This window comes from Mustela putorius, unplaced genomic scaffold, assembly GCF_011764305.1.
Source record: "Mustela putorius furo isolate JIRA1106 unplaced genomic scaffold, ASM1176430v1.1 tig00000139_pilon_pilon_pilon, whole genome shotgun sequence".
Lineage (NCBI taxonomy): Eukaryota > Metazoa > Chordata > Mammalia > Carnivora > Mustelidae > Mustela > Mustela putorius.
Genome location: NW_025421293.1, coordinates 7257219 through 7275890, shown reverse-complemented (window position 1 = coordinate 7275890; position 18672 = coordinate 7257219). Strand labels below are relative to the sequence as shown.

Here is an 18672-nt window from a genome sequence, read left to right as displayed (position 1 = left end):
TCGGTTAAGTGTCCGACTCTTGGTTTTGGCTCAGGTCATGATCTCGGGGTCCTGGAATCGGGCCCCACGACGGGCTCCCTGCTCAGTGGGAGTCTGCCTGGGATTCTCACTCCCTCTGCCCCTTCCCCCGCTTGCACCCTCTCTCTCTACGATAAATAAATTTTTTCTTTTCTTTTCTTTCTTTTTTTTTTTTGGAAGATAAATCTTAAAAAAAAAAAAAATTCCTTTGCAACCCATGTGGCTCTGTGGAGACCGGGGAGTCAAGCCCCGGGGTGAAGAGGGGACTGTTCGCACCGGCTCAGAGCTCAGAGGGCATTGGGGGCTGCCCCGGCTGAGTGTGAACCGCACTGTGTAGTTAGACTTAGTTTGTCGTGGGTGTGCGTTAGTTAGTGAAAGCTCTCTAGCTGGCTTTCTGAAGTCGGAGTTAAAGCATCTCTCCAGCTCTTTCCCAGAAAGTTCCCTGGACAGGATGGAGTGCAGCTGGTGACGGGAATGGTCACTCCAGTGCCCAGAGTGGGCAGACTGGTGGCAGCACGTGGCAGGGCAGCTCACGGAGCTCCCCCTTTTTCTGCCCTGGGGTTCCCATCCACCTAGCACAGCTTGAGGTGAGACTCTTGGAGGATTGAAGCGGCCCCCCTTCGAGTCCCGTTTCTGCTCTGGGCACCAGGAGCCCTCGTGTCCTGTCACCTGTTGGTGCCCAGCACCCAGATTTCCTGACAGCGGCCCGCAGCACGGTGCCAGCAGAGAGTGAAGGAATCACAGGCGACGTTCGCCTTCTCTGCCATGCGTTCTGCCGGGCCATCTGGCGGGCAGCAGTTCCCAACCAATGGCAGGATGCTGTAAACCTCGCTCGCTGAACACGGCACCCCAAATCTCGAAAATTAACTGCAAAAACAAGATCGAAGCTGGCTCCACGGTGGCATCTCTTGGCCTCACGTACGCAGCTCTAGTGCTGTGAACGCACGGCGAGGGTCGATGTCCGTTACAGGTCTGCTTTTCCACAGGAGCTGCTGGGCCGTCTTTTTAAAAAAAACTTTTCCTTCTAAACTGCAGGTTTAAAAAAAAAAATTTTTTTTTTTTTTTGAGAGCTTTTGCGGAGTTTTATTTGCTAATTAAAATGTGAGAAGGGAGCACAGCTACAGGTAGAGTTCTGGTGCAAGCCACAGCTGTGATTTTAAAAAAACCTAACCTGACAGTTTCAAAATGAAGTTATTAGCACTTCACCTATAACTGTGATAGCTTTTAACTTTCATGATCTGTCTCTTCAGCGCCCCATCTACCCCCCCCCCCCCCCCCCCGTAGCGAGCAAAAAAGGCTTAAGTGAGGACTTTGGAGGATACTTCACCCTTGCAGAAGAAAGTAAGAGCTGCCATTTTGGGGGAGCCGTTTTGACTTCCCGGAGATTTTCTTATCCTTCATGCCACATGGTTTTCCAGCAGCCCTGCGAGCCTGGGCCGGTGGTGTGTTTCACAGATGAGCAGACCGAGGCTCGGGGTGTCTTGGTGACCTGGCGATTCGTAGGCAGGATGGAGCCTGGCTGCCCAGAAATTCTCCAGCTGCTTACTTCCTAGACCTCATTCGTGCCATAAAAGATGGGGCTATGTGGGAAAGTCACCCACAATTGGGTGACAGGTCTTCTCTCACTCACAAAAATAATTACATGAAATGGGCGCTGCTTCTGATCATCAAAATCAGCTGATTGCCCACCAAGTCCAGTCGTATATTCCCACGGACCCTCAGAGTGGCTGTGTCGCAGCCGAGACACCGGCGGGCTGGCTTGTTGCACGGCATGTGTCTGTGCCGGCAGATGTTTGTGGCTGGGGTAGCCCAAACAGTGAGAGAGAGAGAGAGAGCGAGCTGCAGGGCGGTGGATGGCTTTGCCGCCAAGCATTTTCCCAGAGAAGTGGAAGGGAACCGTTGCCAGAGTGGCTGGTGCCCTAACAAATTGATTCCTGCCAAACAATAGAAACAAATATTTTCAACAGACAGAAATTTTGGCTCCTAAAGCATTCAAATTAAAGGCTTTATTTTCTGAAACAAATACTTTAGGAAGAAAACGTTTACCAGCGTAGATGAGATCAGAGCTATTCCTCTGGCAGCGGCTTAATTATTTTTTGAGATTCGAGCACGTTTTTTCTGTTCCTGCTTCATTTTTTAGCCCATGACCTTCCCTCCTGTTTGCTGGAGAAAGTCAGGTGCATTAAGCTGGAGCACAGGGAAGGGGTGGCACCGGGTTTACCGCGGAGAACCTCAGCTTCCATGGAGATGGTCTTCCAGGTCCAGATCCAGCTCTCAGCTCCACCCCCGACCCCTATGTGGTTGGTGTGTTTTGGGCGGATCCCACCGGCTACTCGTTGGTTTCATCTGTCTGTTAAATGTCAGTCTTGTAGCAGCGAATAGCATCCCCCCTGGAGCCTGGAGAGTCATTCTAGACCAGCAGAGTGCAGTGCATTGATGCAGTGGTGCTTACCGGTGTACCTTTGTCATCGTGTAGTTGCCACTAGCCCTTGGAACGTGGCTACTGCAGTGGAGAAACGGAATCTCTAATTTCAGTGGATGTAGCCACACGTGGCTAGTGGCTGCTGGGGCTAGTGCAGTTCCCTGTCCTCCCCCTCCTTTAGTTAATTGGTTCTGGGGCCCAATTACTTGGTTGACAGGGCAGCCTCTCTGCATCCTGAATGCAGTGGTGGGTGTTCGAGGTATCTTTTCTCTCTGACACCCACCCATCTCCTGTCCCGCAGCCAGAGCTAGACCGCAGACACCCCGGATCCAACTGTTGTGGGTGTTTTAAAATGGTGACAAGTTCTCATTTGGCTTTATTTATTTTTTTTTAAGATTTTATTTATTTGACAGAGAGAGAGAAAGAGAGATGAGGGAACACAAGCAGAGGGAGTGGGAGAAGGAGAAGCAGGCTTCCTGCCGAACAGGGAGCCCGATGCAGGGCTGGATCCCAGGCCTCTGGGATCACAACCCGAGCCGAAGGCAGATGGTTAATGACTGAGCCACCCAGGTTCCCCTCTCATTTGGTTTTAAAACACATGTCCTGATGTGTACTAAGTGTAAGAAGGGTGATGGATGTCCCAAAGTCAAGGGAGCTATATTCCCTGGGTGCTTGTTAGCAAAGGCAAGTCTCTTACCTGCCCCAGCCTCAGTCTCCCTATCTGGGATGTGGGATGAGCAGAGCTCATGTGGCTGCTTCACTTTGAAGTGCATCCCGAGCCCTACAGGATGGGGGGCGGTGCCAATAGGTTGGACCTCAGCAGCCGTCCCCGGGTCCTGTGGGGGGCACGGACGTGGAGGCTGTGGCCTGGGGAAACACAGAGGAGGCAGAAGACAAGGGGTTTAGCCAAGGAGGCCCTCGCTGCAACCCGAGAATGAAGCAGGGGAGAAAGCAGTAGCGAGCCCAAGCAAATGAGAGAACCAGACAGCAAGGACAGGTGGAGAGGCCAGGAGAGGAGGAAGGCAGGCACTTTGGGGCTCTCCGGAGAAGTCTAGGATGGGGGGGGCGAGCACTCCTGCCATGTGGGGCCACGTGTGTCTACAAGGTGGAGGCCGGCGGGCAGATTTTAATTTTGTATAATAGAGACAAAGAGAGCGGTAAAGAAGGCTACTTAGAAAGCAGACATTTTTATAGCTCAGAACTGGGCAGGTATCAGCAGTTTCCTCTGCCTTGGTCAGTTCGCAAAGCAGACTCCCTCTTGTCGGGGTTAAAGGCGTCCTTCCGTCTCGCTGCCGCAGCCCCCCGGCCACACGGGCCTCCTCCCCGCCGCACCGGTGCTCTGATCGTCTCACTTTCATTATGCATCACCGAGACGCCGTCTCTCATGTCTCACTGTTTCAATGAGAGTCTGGCAAGTATTATATGTAGCGCAGTGCTTGTTGGATACATCTGGCATTTTTGTCTTTGCATAGTGGGTTTGCAACGGGGTGAAAAACAACAAAAAACAAAACCTTGGTTCTCTGTCGAAATTTCTCCATCCCGAGGACTTCTCAAAAAGGGCTTGTGTGAGAACCTTGTACTGGTAGCCTTTGTTTAGGCCAGGGTATTTGTTTTTATTCACTTTTTATTTTATGAGTCGGTAACACATTCACTTGATTGAAAATTCTGTTTAAACATTGACACCGAGGCACCTTGCCCGCACCACTGTTCGCTCCCCCCTCTACCCATTCCTGGCGGGGGTGTCGCCTTCAGACGGGGCAGCGACAGGCAGTAAGTCTGTGTTGGAGTAAATCGTTTTATTTGAATTTCCTAGATCAGGAACTAATAATATTAGGTCACGTCCCAGACTGGTTAAGTCCTGAGTACGTATCAGACGACCCCTACCATCTTCAGGGTAAAAGGATCTCAAGGGAACAGCCTTTACACGAGGCTGGATCCGCTTGAATAGGGAGAGAAGAGAGAACCGACCGTAGTCCTCATAGTAGGCATTTTACCCTGTTTAATCCATGCGGCAGCCCCGTGAGATGTGTATTAGTGTCCCTGCTTTAGGATAGAGAGCTCGGCCGGTCCGTGTGCACACTGTGCACAGAGATCCTGTCTTTCTCGAGGGATGTCGGGGAGCAGGACCCTCGTACCTCGTGGTGGGACACCCACACTGGGAGTACGGCCACTGGGGTGTGGGGATCCGGCCGGAAGGCTGTGTCCTGCGCCGGGACTCTGATCCCCAGGCTGTTAGTGGAAGAGCCATGTTCATTTCATGGGGCTGCACCATGTTTCTGACTCAGCCCCCCCGACCCCCAAGCTAGAAACCTGAGCTGGAGGCAGTCCCCTTGCTTGTCCACACACCCACCTCTCTGCTCCCTGAGTTGGAGAGTCACAGGGCAGGTGTGTGTTTCACCTCTGCTTGGCCAGTGTTTACTGAGCCCCTGCTAGGAGCCGGGCTCCCCGGGGCTGCCCCCAGAGAGCACGCTCCCTGCCTCGGGAAGAGCACTCGCTCCCCAGGACCCCTCCTGAGCTCTCCTTCTGGGAAGGAACCCTACTCACAGGCAGTGGAAGAGTCTCAACAGTGAAGCCCATGTCTGCTTTGCTGCTTCCTCTTTTACCCCAAAGCACTGTCTCTGGGATGGATGTTTCCCACCCGTTTTCCCGTTCCGTATTCTTGGGACGGAGTGCTGATGACAGTGGCTTCCTGGGTTGCTGCTCGGAGAACTCGCCAGGGTGGCTCCGTCAGGAAGGAGTCCCTCTTGGGCAAATGATCCCAATTTTTATAAAATGGTACCATTCTTGGGCTCGAACCAGGATCCTTGGAGGCTGAGCAAGAGGGGAGTGTGGGTCTCTCCCAGGACCCCCTGCCGCCTTCCCCGTCCATCCTGCCTTTTAAGAAGCCGGCTCTGTCAGCCTGACCCCCTCCTCCTCCTCCTCAGCCCCCAGTCTGCTAAACTGTTCTAGAACATTCTCTGCCATTCAGGACCTCAGTGCTTGCAGCCGTGTCTCTTTCCGACTGGAGGCCTTGCAGTTGTTAAATTTGTCCCCTCTTTGGTACATTTGGCCTTCTTTTTTTTTTTCTTTCTTCTTTTTTAAACTTATTCTTTCATTTGGCAAATATTGACTGCCTGCCTGTGATGTACCCCAGCACCACGTAAAGTGCTGGGAATTCTGTAGCAAGCAAAAGGCAGGCCCCGCTGGAGCTTACGGCCCACGGGGAGACGCACCAACCTCGCACACTTGCACACACACGCGAACTGCAAACCAGGGTTGCTTCCACAAGGCACACGTGGTCTGGGGAGCTGGGCTCACCCACTTTACAGTCTCTTCCGGGGTGGGGTGGAAGAGGATGGGGTTGGGAAAGGTATTCAGTTGGAGATCTGACAGTTTGATGGCGGGGAGCAGGGACAGGCCACCAAGCAGAGGGAACAGCCGGTGCTGAGGGTCCAAGGGAAAAGGAGGGGGCCGGGCCTTCTGGGGACAGCAGAGAAAAGCCCGTGTGCCCTGCCCCCTAGGAAGCCACTGGAGGCTCTGAGCAGGGAATGACAAGCTCAGATCTGGGCAGTGCTCCCTCTCTTGGAGGGGGTGTGTGTGTCCTCCGCACACGTACAGCTCCCCCAGCTCCGTCCGTGGTCATAGGTGCCCCCGGGGAATGCTGAGCACCTAAGTCTTGGACCGCCTGTATGACTCCAGGATCCCTGCCTTCCTGCCTTTCGTTGTGCTGTTTTTCTCCGTTCAGTTCATCCACTGCCCCTCCGTGGAGAGGGTCCCTGCTGAAGGCTGTGTGACTTCTGTGGCAAGTGCGTCTTTGTTGAGCGAGTGCTCACTGCTGGCCCCTCCGTGCCATCCCATCACAGAATCCTGGAGCCGGCACTCAGACTCTGGTGGCACTCGCTTTGAATCAAAGATTGTGAGCAGGAAACCGATGGATGAGCGCCAGGTGTCTGCAGAGGGCACTTGGGAAACGGGTCAGACTTGGTCTTCTATCTAAACTTGAAATTAAGCGAGAGCTGTAGCATTTACTCTGGGTGTTCTGCAAGGTTTTCCTTTAAATATCACCCTTGGTCAGTGCACACACCCACCAACAGAACAAAATGCACTTCCTGCAGCTCCGCGGGGAGCAGCGCTCTGGGAAGGGGGGCAGTCAGTTTTTCCTTATCCGTCTATCAGAGCCTGCATCCCATTACAGGGAAAAGAAGGGAGATTTGGAAAGATAAAGGTGTACTTTTTAGCAGACGGCATTACAGTTAGGTGCTCAGAATTCCAAAGGTATGAAGGGGAGAAGGTGAGAGCATCTCCCTGCTGGCCACTGGCCTGCTTGTCCAGTCTCCTCCCAGCATAGAGGGTGGTAACCACATCTTGTACCTATAGAGCCTTCCAGAGGCATCTCGTGCATATGCAAGTACAGGAAATGTGTGCACACCTTCCTGTCCGCTCGCGGTGGGTGTCTTGGTCACTGTTGGGGGACACGTTTGGGGAAATGGCCTTTACGTTTCTATCTGAACCCATGTATTTCCATGTTGGCCTGTTCCTCTTGGGTCTCTGCCCCCTCCCCTACCCGGGGGGGGGGTGTTTGCTGACCAGGCTCCTGGTTCCTCTGAGCCCTGTTCTTGGGTCTCTGACAGCACCTACGCCGTTGGCTGTGCCAGGGACTCGGTGAGCCCCGGGGGAGGAGAAAGAGGGTAATGGGGACCTAGTCCCTCTCACCCATGGGCCCCAGCCGAGATGGGCATCTTTCGTGAAAACTTGGAATGCTTTCTTGGTGGAAGTTATGTTCTCTTCCAAACCTTGGCTCTGTTTTGGTTCCTTGGGCCCGGTCCCTTCTGTCTTGTTGCTCTTCTGTGCCTGCCTGGTTCCTTGGCTGGACCATGGGCACCTGGAGGTCGGAGTCAGCTTCTGATTCATCCGTACATCCCTGGAGCCTCCGTCCTGGGTGGCAGACTAAGTTCGGGCCACCCAGGTCAAGTGTGCGGTCAAGTATGTGGCTCTGATAGTACAGGATAGTACGTGCTCTTGATGGATCACGTCCCGTGCCACAAATTGAACGGGCTTATCTTAAATTTTATTTCTAGAGAGGGAACGTCATTTACCCAGAACCACACAGGTTACAGCAGGCATGGAGCCTGGATTCCAAACCAGGCTTCTCCGAGGCCAGTGTCTGCAGGGTCTTCGGATGTTCTGTGTTGGGGTCTGGGCAAGGGGGCGTGATGGAAGGAGGCTGGTCGGTGGTCGCTCGGGCTCCTTACAGCCCTGTCTAGCCAGAACAGCTTCATTGGTCCCCCGACCCTGTTGCTGGAAAGGAAGCAGAAAAAGCCCCGGGGTAGGGGTTGCCTTGTGCTTTTTGTTTGAGTCCTCGTAGTTTTACCGAGAAAGCCATTTGGAATTCATATTCAAGATTTGCTGTTTGATCGGCTTGTCAGGTGAGCCTGAAGGAAACACCAGATGAACTAACCCTTGGAATGAAAGTCAGAGATAAGAACCAGAGAATACTTTTCATGCTCTAGCCCAGGGGTGCTGGGGGAGAAGCCCAGAGGGAGCAGGGGGCCGAGGCCGGCCTGGCCTGGGAGCATTAGAAGGGGAGCCTCAGAGAAGTACCGCGGGTACCCCGTCCCCGCCGGTTTAATACAGACAAACAGGGGACGTACATACTCCAAAGGTGAGCAGTTTCAGACTGATCAGTGATGTTACGAAGACTCGTTTATTTTTGGGAAAATTTTCTTTTAAATAGGCCATTAGTGGCACTTTGTAATTTTTGTGGCTAATACATCTTTAACACTGGCTGAGAGGCTGGCGTTCCAGCAGAGAGAAAGTGAAAGCGTTAGGAGCTTTGCCCTTGGAGGATCCGTCCGAAAAAGAGGAAGAGCATCCCAGAAATTCTTAGCGGCGAGGCCGGCAGGATTGCAGGCATCCGCAGCTCTGTGGCAGACCGCCGTCTCCCAGCAAGGACTGTGCCTGTGCACACACAGCCTTGGCTCCAAAGCCACTGGTCTTGCTCTGGACCTCGTCACCTCTTGGCGCCAATTGCCACTTGGTGACTTGGAACAAAAATTGCAGTTTCTGCATCCAGGTGCCTGTCCATGTAAAACACGTTTCCAGGATGATTTCCACCTCTTTCGGCCTTGTTGGAAGTACCTATGTGCCCAGAGCCCACGGGTTTGCCGCCAGCCCTGCCACCTCCCCGTCCCTTTGGACCTGGGGCTGTCAGATGTTTAGAATCTTTCTTAATCATTTCGAGGGGACGCCTTCCTCTGCCCTTCCCCAGGAAAGTCCTGGCCCGGGTGAGTGGTATTTTCTGCAACTGGCCACCTCCTCCTTGTTCCTAAGCCCCGAGACTGGCCAGTGTGCAGCGGGTTGTGCAAGAAACAGCTGTTGTTTTGACAAAGGACGGGCTGGCCTGCCTTTTTGAATTACCAGAGTGAGTCAAGAGGTCATTTATTCCAGGCCTCTGCTCCTGGGCAGGTGGACAAGGAGGGACCACGAACCTGCGTGTATGGGACGCATGATGTAAAATATATTTCTGTATGTAAATCTGTATTTTTTCACATTAGCGGGATTTAAGAAATTAACATATAGTACAGGTTTTCTAATTATGTAATACATGCACGCGGCTAAAATAGTCAAAAGATACGGTTGACCCTTGAACGTTGAGGATTGGGGCGCCAACCGCCCGCATGGTCAGAAATTCACGTTATAACTCTGGACACCCCTGAAACTTAACCTGCTGTTGAGTGGAAGCCTGAGCATAGCTTAAATGATCGATTAACTCGTATTTTGTATGTCACGTGTCGTATTCTGTATTCTGCAATAAAATAAGCGAAAGAAAAGAAAACGTTATTAAGGAAACGAAAAGGAAGAGAAAATACATGTACGGTGTCGCGTCACAACAAACCCACACCTACCTAAGTGGCCCCGCGCAGGTCAAACCCGTGTTCTTTGAGGGTCAGCCGTCCGGTGAAGGGCATGTCCATCTCTCCCCTCCCTCCCCCCACCCAAAGCCTTCTCAGAGCCAAGCAGTTACAAGTATCTTTTGTATATTTCTGGAGACAATCAGAGCTTATGCAAGGGTATGTAGAGAGAGCCTTTCAAACAGTACAAGCATTGTTTTGCACTTTGCTCTTTTTGCTTAAATATGTCTTGAAGATCATCCCGTCTCCTAGTGCGCATGGAGCTTTTTTTTTTTTTTAAACCATTGCCAAATGGTCCTCGAGTGGATATGTGGGTGCACTCTTGTTGGATACTGCAGTTGGTTCCCAGTTTTTGCTTCCCCCGCCCCTTTGTGAGGTTTTAGTGCTTTTCAGATGAGGGGACTCTCCATGCTTTTTTTTTTTTAAGTGACTCAGGGACTGAGGATTCTGTATTTTAGGGCCCCACCGCCACCTCCCCTAAACCCATTAAATTCCCTTGTTAATGTGTCATTATGTTTGACACTTTGAGAATAGGCAGGCCGGGTAGATAATAAAACAGTATTTGGCTTATGTTTAATAGCTGTCTCTTCTCTGTGTTGTCCCAACAGCCTTAGAAAGCCTCAGTGTCCTTCATAAGGACTCGGGGGAGGTTTTGCAAGGGACCCGGTCAAAGATTGTGAGCCCTAAGTCCGACCGGGCAAGCACAACCTTTCCTTGCTGTGCCAATCTGTTTCCACGGTGGCGGGTGGTGGCGTGGTATTAAATTTGGGGCCCCCCTGTTGGTTTCTCATGTGGACGTGCATATGTCTGCATGCGTGGGGAAGAGAGTGTGGCAGGCCTGTGGCGGGTCCCCAACTACCAGCAGCAGGTCACCCCAGGCACACTGGCCCTGTGGCTCCACGACGAAGGTGGGTTTGCTGTCTCCCACCAAGCGACCTGTCCCGGGCTCAGCCCTTCTGAGTTGGCCTTTCTGACAGATGTGCCCGTGAGGTTCCTTGGCACTGGGCTGGGCTGGACTCCAGGGAGAGGGACATGTAGGGACCCCAGGGCTCTTCCATGTCTCCTGCAGCACTGCCCCCACTGTCCCCACGCTGGTCCCCCTGGATAGGAAGGTGTCGTCGGGAGGGGGGCGGTCAGGGCCGGGCCGCACGGTCACCTCTGTGACCCCAGCGTCCAGTGGCTCCAGCAGACTGGGTGACACCCCCTCCCCTTCCAGGAAGGAGGGTCCTCCTTGAAAGCGGTCCCGAGCTCTTTGTTTTTCTCCACGTTTTCTGCATCTGCGGGCAATGGGAACCAAACATCAACTCTACTTTTTCTGTCATGTTTCAATATTGGCATTGCTCCCCACTTCTTGAAGCCTCCTTTTATAACTTCTGCTGCTGCCGCTTAAATATAGCCGCCGAAGTCCTCCTCCTAACCAGATTGTTTATATTTTTGAAAAGCCTTCTGCTTCTCTGCGATTGCTCCCTCTTCCCCGTCCCCGTCCCCGCAGCGCCACATGGGTTTCGGTTGCTCTTTTTTTCCTGCCTTCACTCGACTGGGATGTGTTTCAAATGTGGTCTATCAAAATGTGCAGTGTTTCCCTCTTTTCTGCAGTAGCTTTGACATCTGTTCTTGAATCCTAGCCCATGTTATTCTTTTGGACTTGTTTGCCCAAGATTTGCTGTAATGCCAGAAACACGAAAGGGGAGAGCGTGGTGGGGGGGGGGGTGTATGCGCACGCCCCCCCCCTTAAAACTGTCTGCCATTCCCCAGTCGATAGCACGCTGGATGTTGGCTACAGTGCCCTGTCGTCTCGTCTGGCAGTGGCCCACCCTGGCGGGCACAAGTGGAGTGCCCACCAGGAGGCCCTACAGACCTGCTGGGGTTATTTCCGCCCAAAAGGGAAACAGGCGGGACTTGGTGGGCTTGGTGGAGGGTGCGTGGAGGGGAGAGGCACATACTTCCTGGGATCTCTGTCTCTGACTTCCCCCGCCTTTCGGTCTGCCATTGGGTCCTTGCTCTGCCGGGCCTCGGGGGGAGGGGCCGTACCATAGAGAAGCCACGTGGAGCAGCCGCACTGTATCCTAAGCAGAATGTGCCGGTGTGTGTCTTTAGTCACGAAGTCCACTCAGTGAGAAAAGCGGCCTTTCGGTGGCTACGGCGGCATGTCCTCGTGCCCCTGCTGTCAGCCAGGACACCACTCTGGGCCCATCTGCCACAGCCTTGTTTGAAACCGGTCCTGCTGACAGCTCCTCCCAGAATTCCCGAGGCCAGGGCACAGGTCGTCTCTGCTTTGAGTGTCATTTTGTCGTGTGGACAGAGGTCCCCTTCCAGGGGACCTGCTCTTGGCAGCTCTCAGGGTGTCCGTGCGAGGAAAATAGTTGGAGGAAAACCGCCGTTTCCAGGTGCCTCATTTTCAGAGTTGACCACATACCGCAAATCACAATTCTTGGAAATAGGCTCTTAAAGGTCCCCCTGAAAGCGAGTAGCAGGTTAATTCGGATAGTCCTGGACGTGATACGCCACCAAAGATCCAGCCCACGCGGTTGAAGACAGACAGATTGCAGGGTTTAGCAGAGAAAAACGTTTCGGCGTGTTCTGTCCTGGAAGTAGGTGTTCGTGTGCGTGGAAACAGGGCACACCGAGCTGAGCCATTCGGGTTTTCTGGGACCAGTGCATGGACTGGAGGGGAACTGCCTCAGTATCCACTTCCTCCCCACCGCCGCCTCCAGCCCCCTCTGCCCGGGAGCCGAGACTCCCCATAGCCACGGGGGACCCCTCCTGGGTTCTGCCAAAGGCAGATGTGGTCTCCTCTGGTTCGCAGCGCAGTGACGATCTGGTCCTCCCTTTCGTGTCTCCGCAGAGGGAACTCGATGCCACCGCAACAGTACTGGCGAACCGGCAAGATGAAAGCGAACAGTCCAGAAAGCGACTTATCGAGCAGAGCCGCGAGTTCAAGAAGAACACTCCAGAGGTGAGGCCACAGTACCGTCCCGGTCTCGGCGCGGGGGTCTCCTCATTCCCGTCCGTATGCGGGAGCCGTGGTGCAAGCATTGTGTCCCCAGCAGGCTGTGTGCCCCTCTGCGGGTGGGGACCTGGGGCTCTCTGGACAGGAGAAAGCACGAGCTCATTCCAGAGGCAGACACTGGCCTGGCTGGGTGTTGGCAGGCACGTGGCCAGCGGCGTGGCCCATCTGGGCGTCCAGCCCCCGCGCTCCTCGCCCACGTCTGTAAGCACGCCACCCCGCGTCCTCGGGAGCCCCGAGCACGAGGGCGTAGTGGGATGGGGTGTGGGGGTCCTCAGAGCGCCCCTTCCCCGGTGTGATATCTGCAGGCCACACGTATCTGAGAAGGCTGCCTGCAGACCAGACATTTCGTCGGGTAGGGCCTATGAGACGCTTGTTTCCCGAAATACGCTTTAAAGGGCGCTGCAGACGTGCTCCTCACGAGCTACTTTTTCTGCTCTCTCTTGTAAGTGCGTGTTGGAAAGGCAGTGTTTCGGGGGGTTCGGGAAGCATCTTCCCAGTCTGTTGCCCAGGCCCCTCGGTCCCTCTCAGAGGCTTTTTAAGACATGAAAAGCAAGGAAAGTTTGAGAGACAGTTGAACAGACGTGGGAATTGCGTTCTGGGAGCTTCCGCCGGTCTGGCCCGCGGTGGTTCTCGTGCTGTGGGGCCCTCGCCCCAGCCTGCCGCTCCCCCCCGCTCAGGTGAGAGCAGACCGCAGCCGCCCACATGCCTCTGTGGGGGACACGGAGCAGGTCAGGAGGGGAGGCTGCCGCTGAGGTGCCCGGTACTTCTGAGAAATCGAGGCACGATGGGAACTGTCAGAAGCAGACCCGTTTCTGGTGGGCCGGAGTAACTCGCTGTTTGAGGGCGGGTTGTCGTGAATCATTTTGGGGGATAAGTAAGTAATCCTCTATTTCAGAATAAATATGTGGGGGAGAAGGCAGGATGGCCCAGCGGGAAGCAAGGGGCTCTCCCGGGGCAGGTCCCCGTAAGAGATTTACATTCAGACCACCGCCTGCCCCCCCTCCTGCCCTTCAGCGTGGCTCTGGCATGTGTTACCCAAGCAGAAGTGCGCACTACAGTGATGAGGCCCGGGTCACCGTTCCACGCGGGGATGGGGGAGCCGCTGCGCTCCATGGTCCGCCTCGTCTCGAGTGAAGGCCAGAGCCCACGGAGCAGCCAGGCAGCAGGACCCCCTTCCTTCAGGCGCTGCCCTCCTGTCAGGGCCTTTCAGAGCAGGCCTTCCAGGAGGGTCCGGCTGTGGGGTTTCCCGAGCTCTCCTCCTTGTCCTTGACCCCGTGTCCCCTGGCCGACCCCCTTCACCTCGGTCTCTCCAGCCACTCTTCACACCGTTCCAGTGACGAGTGGTCATCTGCTCTCCTGGGTTCTTACTCCCCTTCCCTTGCTGACCGTAAGTCCAGGGCTCTCCATAGAAAGCGTAAAGCAGAAGGTCAAGGTCATCCTTCCCAGGCAGCAGACAATAAGTAAATGTGGCCCGTCCTGTGGTAAGTGGTGGGAGGAGGAGGAGTGGAGAATTGCGTTCCTGGATGTTCCTCCGGAGGCCCAGGCTCCTGTCAGATCCCAGGGCTGGAGCCCATCCCGCCGCTGAGGGCCCAGCTGGTAAATTCTGGGGACAGCCCCTCCACTGACGTGGAAACCGGGGATCGGCTCCCAGAGCTTGAGGAAGCCCCCCCTGAACTGTGGCATTTTCTCTCCCGATCCCAGTAAATAGGAGAGGTTCAGGGAAGAAGCAGCTTGGGTGGTAAATGCCATTTGGGGTGTTTCTTTGCCGGGCACGTTTTGAGACACTGTCTTCCTTGGAGAAGCAGGCTCAGAGCACACCTGGAAGGGGACGGAACGTTGCGGTCCTGCTTGCTCCTGGCCTTCGCCGGCGGGTCGAGGCTAGTGCTCGCTCAGGCTGCTTCTGCGGGAGGAGAGTCCCGCTGCCCCAGGAGTTACCGGGGAGCTGGCGAGGCCGAAGCTGCTTGTGGGCCCCGCGCCGCCTCCCCTTGCATTTTCCCATCCCGGGTCCGTCCTTGAAATCTGGGTGGGTCCCTGTGGGCACGCTGGGGCCAGAACAGGTGGAGAAGGCAGGTTCACTTAGGCCACCAACCAGCCAGAATGCTCCAGAGAGGAGGCCAGACTGGGGTGGGGGGGGGCGGAGCGAGTAGCTACAGTGGGGTCCTCTGGGGTACACGGAGGGCAGGGGTGTGGGGGGCAGGTCTGGTGAGTGTGGGGTCTGCAATCCAGAAGGGCTGTTCAGTTGTCTGTCTGGGTCTCAGTGCGGGGGCCCGACTGTTTCTCCAGCATCGGTTCTTCCTGTGGCTCTCCGCTGGGGGACCGCTCCGCCCCTGACCAAGTCAACGCAGTCGAGGGAGCTCTTACAGAGATTGGGCGTGTAAAAGTGAAGGCTGCTTAGAGCTTTGTTCTCAGGGGTAAAAAATAATAATAATAATAAAATAAAAATCAGCTTGTTGGCGGGAGAGGCATCTCCCCGGGGTAGACATACACCAGGAACCTCACGCCTCCCAGAGCTGGGAAGAAGGAGCGGGCCCTTGTTCCAGGGTGGCCAGCGTGGCAGGGCCAAGGCCAGGGCTGTGCTGCCGGCTGACGAGAAGTCTACGGTCCGTCTCTGTTCTGGGGAAGCAGAAAGTGCGCTCCGAGTGTCTGTGAACAGCTAGTGGGGCCGGCGCGCAGGTCAGGCACCGGAGAAGAGGCAGAGGTGATGTGAGTAGGGTTGTCTCCCGACGGGGAGGTTGTATTTTCCCGCCTGGCCCTGCCCCAAGGGCAGCTGGAAAAGCTCAAGTGCAGAGGGCAGGCTGGGCTCCACAGGTGGGCTCCGCGGACAGCCTCCTAGTCCTTCCAGGCACAGACACCAGAGCACTGAGGAGCAGGCGTCCCGCTGGCCAGAGCCTCGAAGGTTTCTCACGTGAAGGACTTTTTTTTTAAAGTGTCCATCTTCTGTCATTAAATGAATACATTCACAGTCGGTTGACGTTACTGCGATGTCTTTTTAACCCCCGGATTGTAAGTCAACATGAAGAACGTCGCAGTTACTTCAAAAATAACGTTTTATATGTTGCTTTGATTCACAAAAAGAGTCCCTTTCAAAGAAAAATGGTTTTTAAATTTAACTTTGCAACAAAGCATCCATTCCCTGTCGAATTAATAATTGAGAGTTGAACATAAAAGATGGGGGCATTTCTAGGTTCTGTCACTTTCCATACAGATTACCTCAGGTGACTTACCGCCTGGTGGCTCTGGCAGACTTCTGAGCCTCCCAAAGTCTCAGTTTTGCCACCTCTCCAAAGTGTGATGAGGGGGCCCAGCTCGCCAGGTTGCCCTGTGTGCGTGTGCGTGCGTGCGTGTGTGTGTCCCTGTGTGTGTGTGTGTGTCTGTGGTGTTTGTATGTGAGTGGTGTGGATTTGTGTATGTGTCTTTGCGCGTGAGCGCGTGGAGGGCTTCGCACAAGCCTGGCATCTAGAATCCAGGACTGTATATTGCTGCTGTGAACTTGGAACATACCCTCTGGAGGTTTCTGCTCTTAAAAGCTAGCTCGGGGGACTTTAAAACAACACATCAAATGCAGGTGGTTTTAGCCTGAAATATTTCCAGGGTTGTTTTGTGGTAATAGGTCATCATTTTACAGATATTTCTTGAACACCTTCCATGTGCCAGCTGGTTCCCCCCGAGCACACAGTCCTGCCCGTACTCTTGAATAGCTCCTTATCTTCCTCCCCAGCAAGCACAACATCCTTACCTGGCCTGAGAAGTGCTAGGAAAGGTACAACTGGAACCTTCCGAGAGCGCACACTTGTCCCCCAGAACTCGGCTGAGCTGTGACTTGAGCCCTGGCGCTGTGGGCCCTCAGTTGGTGTCCTGACCCTTGGGACGCCGGGGCGGAGGGCAGCGCAGGCCCCTGCGGTGGGGTCCTGGGGCGCTCGCCAGGGACCACAGGCCCAGCCCACCGGCCGCACCGTTGGAACAGGATGGTTGGCTCGCAGAAGAACGGTCCTCAGGGTCACATTTGCTTCCACAAAGAGCACGGGCTCTTGTTTGTTCTTTTCCAGCTCTTTTCAAAGGGAAGAATCTTCCTTTGCATGGGCGGGAGGGGCAGGAGAAGAGGGGAAGCAAAGACCCGGGGTGCACGGCTTTCGTCATGAAACCATACTCAGGGCCCGCCTGTGTGTCCTGTCCGTGTGTCCAGCTGCTGCCCCAGAGTCCCTCTTAGGCACGTGTCTGCCCGACTTGACTGGATTCGATTTATGCTTCCTGTCAAAGGGGCCACATCATCTGAGTCGCCGTTCGGCGGTTCTCGGGGGTCCTTTGTGCCCCGACGTCCTTGTGCCTCGACAGCTCTGGCTGCCCAGAGCGTTTAGTCGTCACGACACCTGGCCCAGCGCGTTCGCATTCCCGGTCGTGTTTTCCGCATCCCTCTTGCCCACGTGCTGGGCCCGTCTTGCCCCCATTGTCCCGACAGAGCCTGGCCAGGACCCACCGCCCCTTGCCCGCGTGCCACAGTCTATGCTGGAAGACGGCCCTGGGCCTGCTGCCAGCCCGCACACCCGGCTCCGTGACCGGGACGTTCTCTTTGCGGCTGACCTGACTGCCTGCTCGCCGGCATCCTTGTCCTGAGTGGCACGGTCTTAGCTTGCCCCTGGTGTCCCAGGCTAGAGTGCTCTTCTGAATTTGACATTCTTGGGAAGCTGTTGTACAAAGTACAGGGTCATGTCGAGGTATGACTCGGAAAGAAACCTTCGTGCCATCGGCAGATGGAGCTAGGCCTGTGGGTCCCTTCACACCTCTGCCAGGTGGGGCCCCAGGCTGGGGTGGGGGTGGGGGTAGGACCTTCTTCAGGAAAGCCAAGGTCATCTCTGTATTGGTCAGGAGGGACTGTGGGAATAAGAAAAGAGAGCATGGCGCTGATCACGGTGGCTGTCCCATGCAGGACCCCCCACGCCCCTCTTGCCAGTGAGCTGGGGGTGCTTGTGGGGGAGGGTGTAGGACGACACTGGCGGCTTCGGGAGTCCTTGTGCACTCCCTGTGAGAGGAGGAGTCGGCGGGGGGGCGGGCAGTAATATATAGCCGTGGCCCGGGCCCAGATGCATTCGGTCACTGCCTCTAAGCCTTTATATAGCCACTGCAGGGAGTGACTCAGCCTGGAAAAAGAGAGTCACTTCAAGCTGCAGCTCGGATGGACACGTCCTGCACGGGCTGCCTTGAGCCCATGTGGCCGGGACTCCGCGGGAGGCTGGGGGCAGCCGCAGGGGCCCCGGGCAAGGCTGGTGTTGCCACAGCAGCGTGGAGTCGGGATGGGGGAGCGGTCCCCGGGCTCACACGTGACTCCCTGTGCCTTTGTGACCATCTCACTGTGCTTTGACACTGTCAGCAACGACCGGCAATGTTTGCATTGAGCAGCGAGCGAATTTTCCGCCCTTCTTTTCCTACAAATGCACAGACTCCGGAGGCCGGCCGCACTCTCCAGTTGACTGCTGTTTCATATTTTAACCACCTTTTTGTTTTTTGGCTTCTGTCCTCCTAAGACTCTAAAAGCAGTGCACACAAAAGATTGGAAACAGCCGCGTAAATTCCCGTATATCTTGTAGGACAGGGGAGTGCGTTCTTCCGCGACCCACGGTGCCCACTGACACACTGTGACTTTCACAGAGGAGGGCACACCAGACGTGCCTCTCGGGACTTGGGCCTTTCAGGGAGGGCTGTGATGGGGGAGGCGGCCTGCAAGTCTGGAAGACTGGGGGGTGCAGCCTGGACACCAGCTAGACACCCCTACCCCCAGCACAGAGCTCGTGTTGGGGGCCTGGGGACCAGCAGTGTTAGTACAGTTCCACTTCCGAAGGGCAAGGCCTCTGTCCAGCTATGCACTTGGCGTTCCGTGGACACTTGACGACAATTGTAACATAAAAAATCCTACCATATTTATAACATTTATTTAGGAATCTTTTCTTTACAAAACAGAATTCTTAAAAATGCAAATTGCTCTGCAAGATTCATTTCTCAGACAGGCAGCTAACAACACTGTATTTGATGCTTCAGTTTCTTTTTTTTTGTGCAGAATTAAAAAAAAAAAAAAGAATTTAAGAAACGCCTTCCTTTGGCGATACTTCAAAATGTTAAACATAGCGTTACCCTGTGACCTGGCGTTTCCACCCCTAGGTATATATCCAAAAGAACTGAAAACGGTTCCACACAAAAACTTGCCCACGAATGTTCATAGCGGCATCATTCAAAATAGCGCAAGAGGAAAAGCACCCCGAGTGACCATCGACAGGTGAACTCCTAAAGGAGATGCGGTGTGTCCATACAAAGGAGTATTATTCAGCTATAAAAAGGAGGGA

At 54.7% G+C, this 18672-nt stretch overlaps 1 protein-coding gene across 7 annotated transcripts in view; it reads left to right on the top strand.

Annotated features, from left to right (window-relative positions):
• The window catches only part of CUX1 (cut like homeobox 1), a 352615-nt gene that overhangs the window by 64113 nt on the left and 269830 nt on the right, over nucleotides 1-18672 (top strand). For all 7 annotated transcript variants that reach the window (XM_045075003.1, XM_045075002.1, XM_004761600.3 and 4 more), the window contains exon 2: nucleotides 12176-12286. In XM_045075003.1, coding sequence (XP_044930938.1) covers nucleotides 12176-12286 — 111 coding nt within the window. The remainder of the gene's footprint in view (nucleotides 1-12175; nucleotides 12287-18672) is intronic.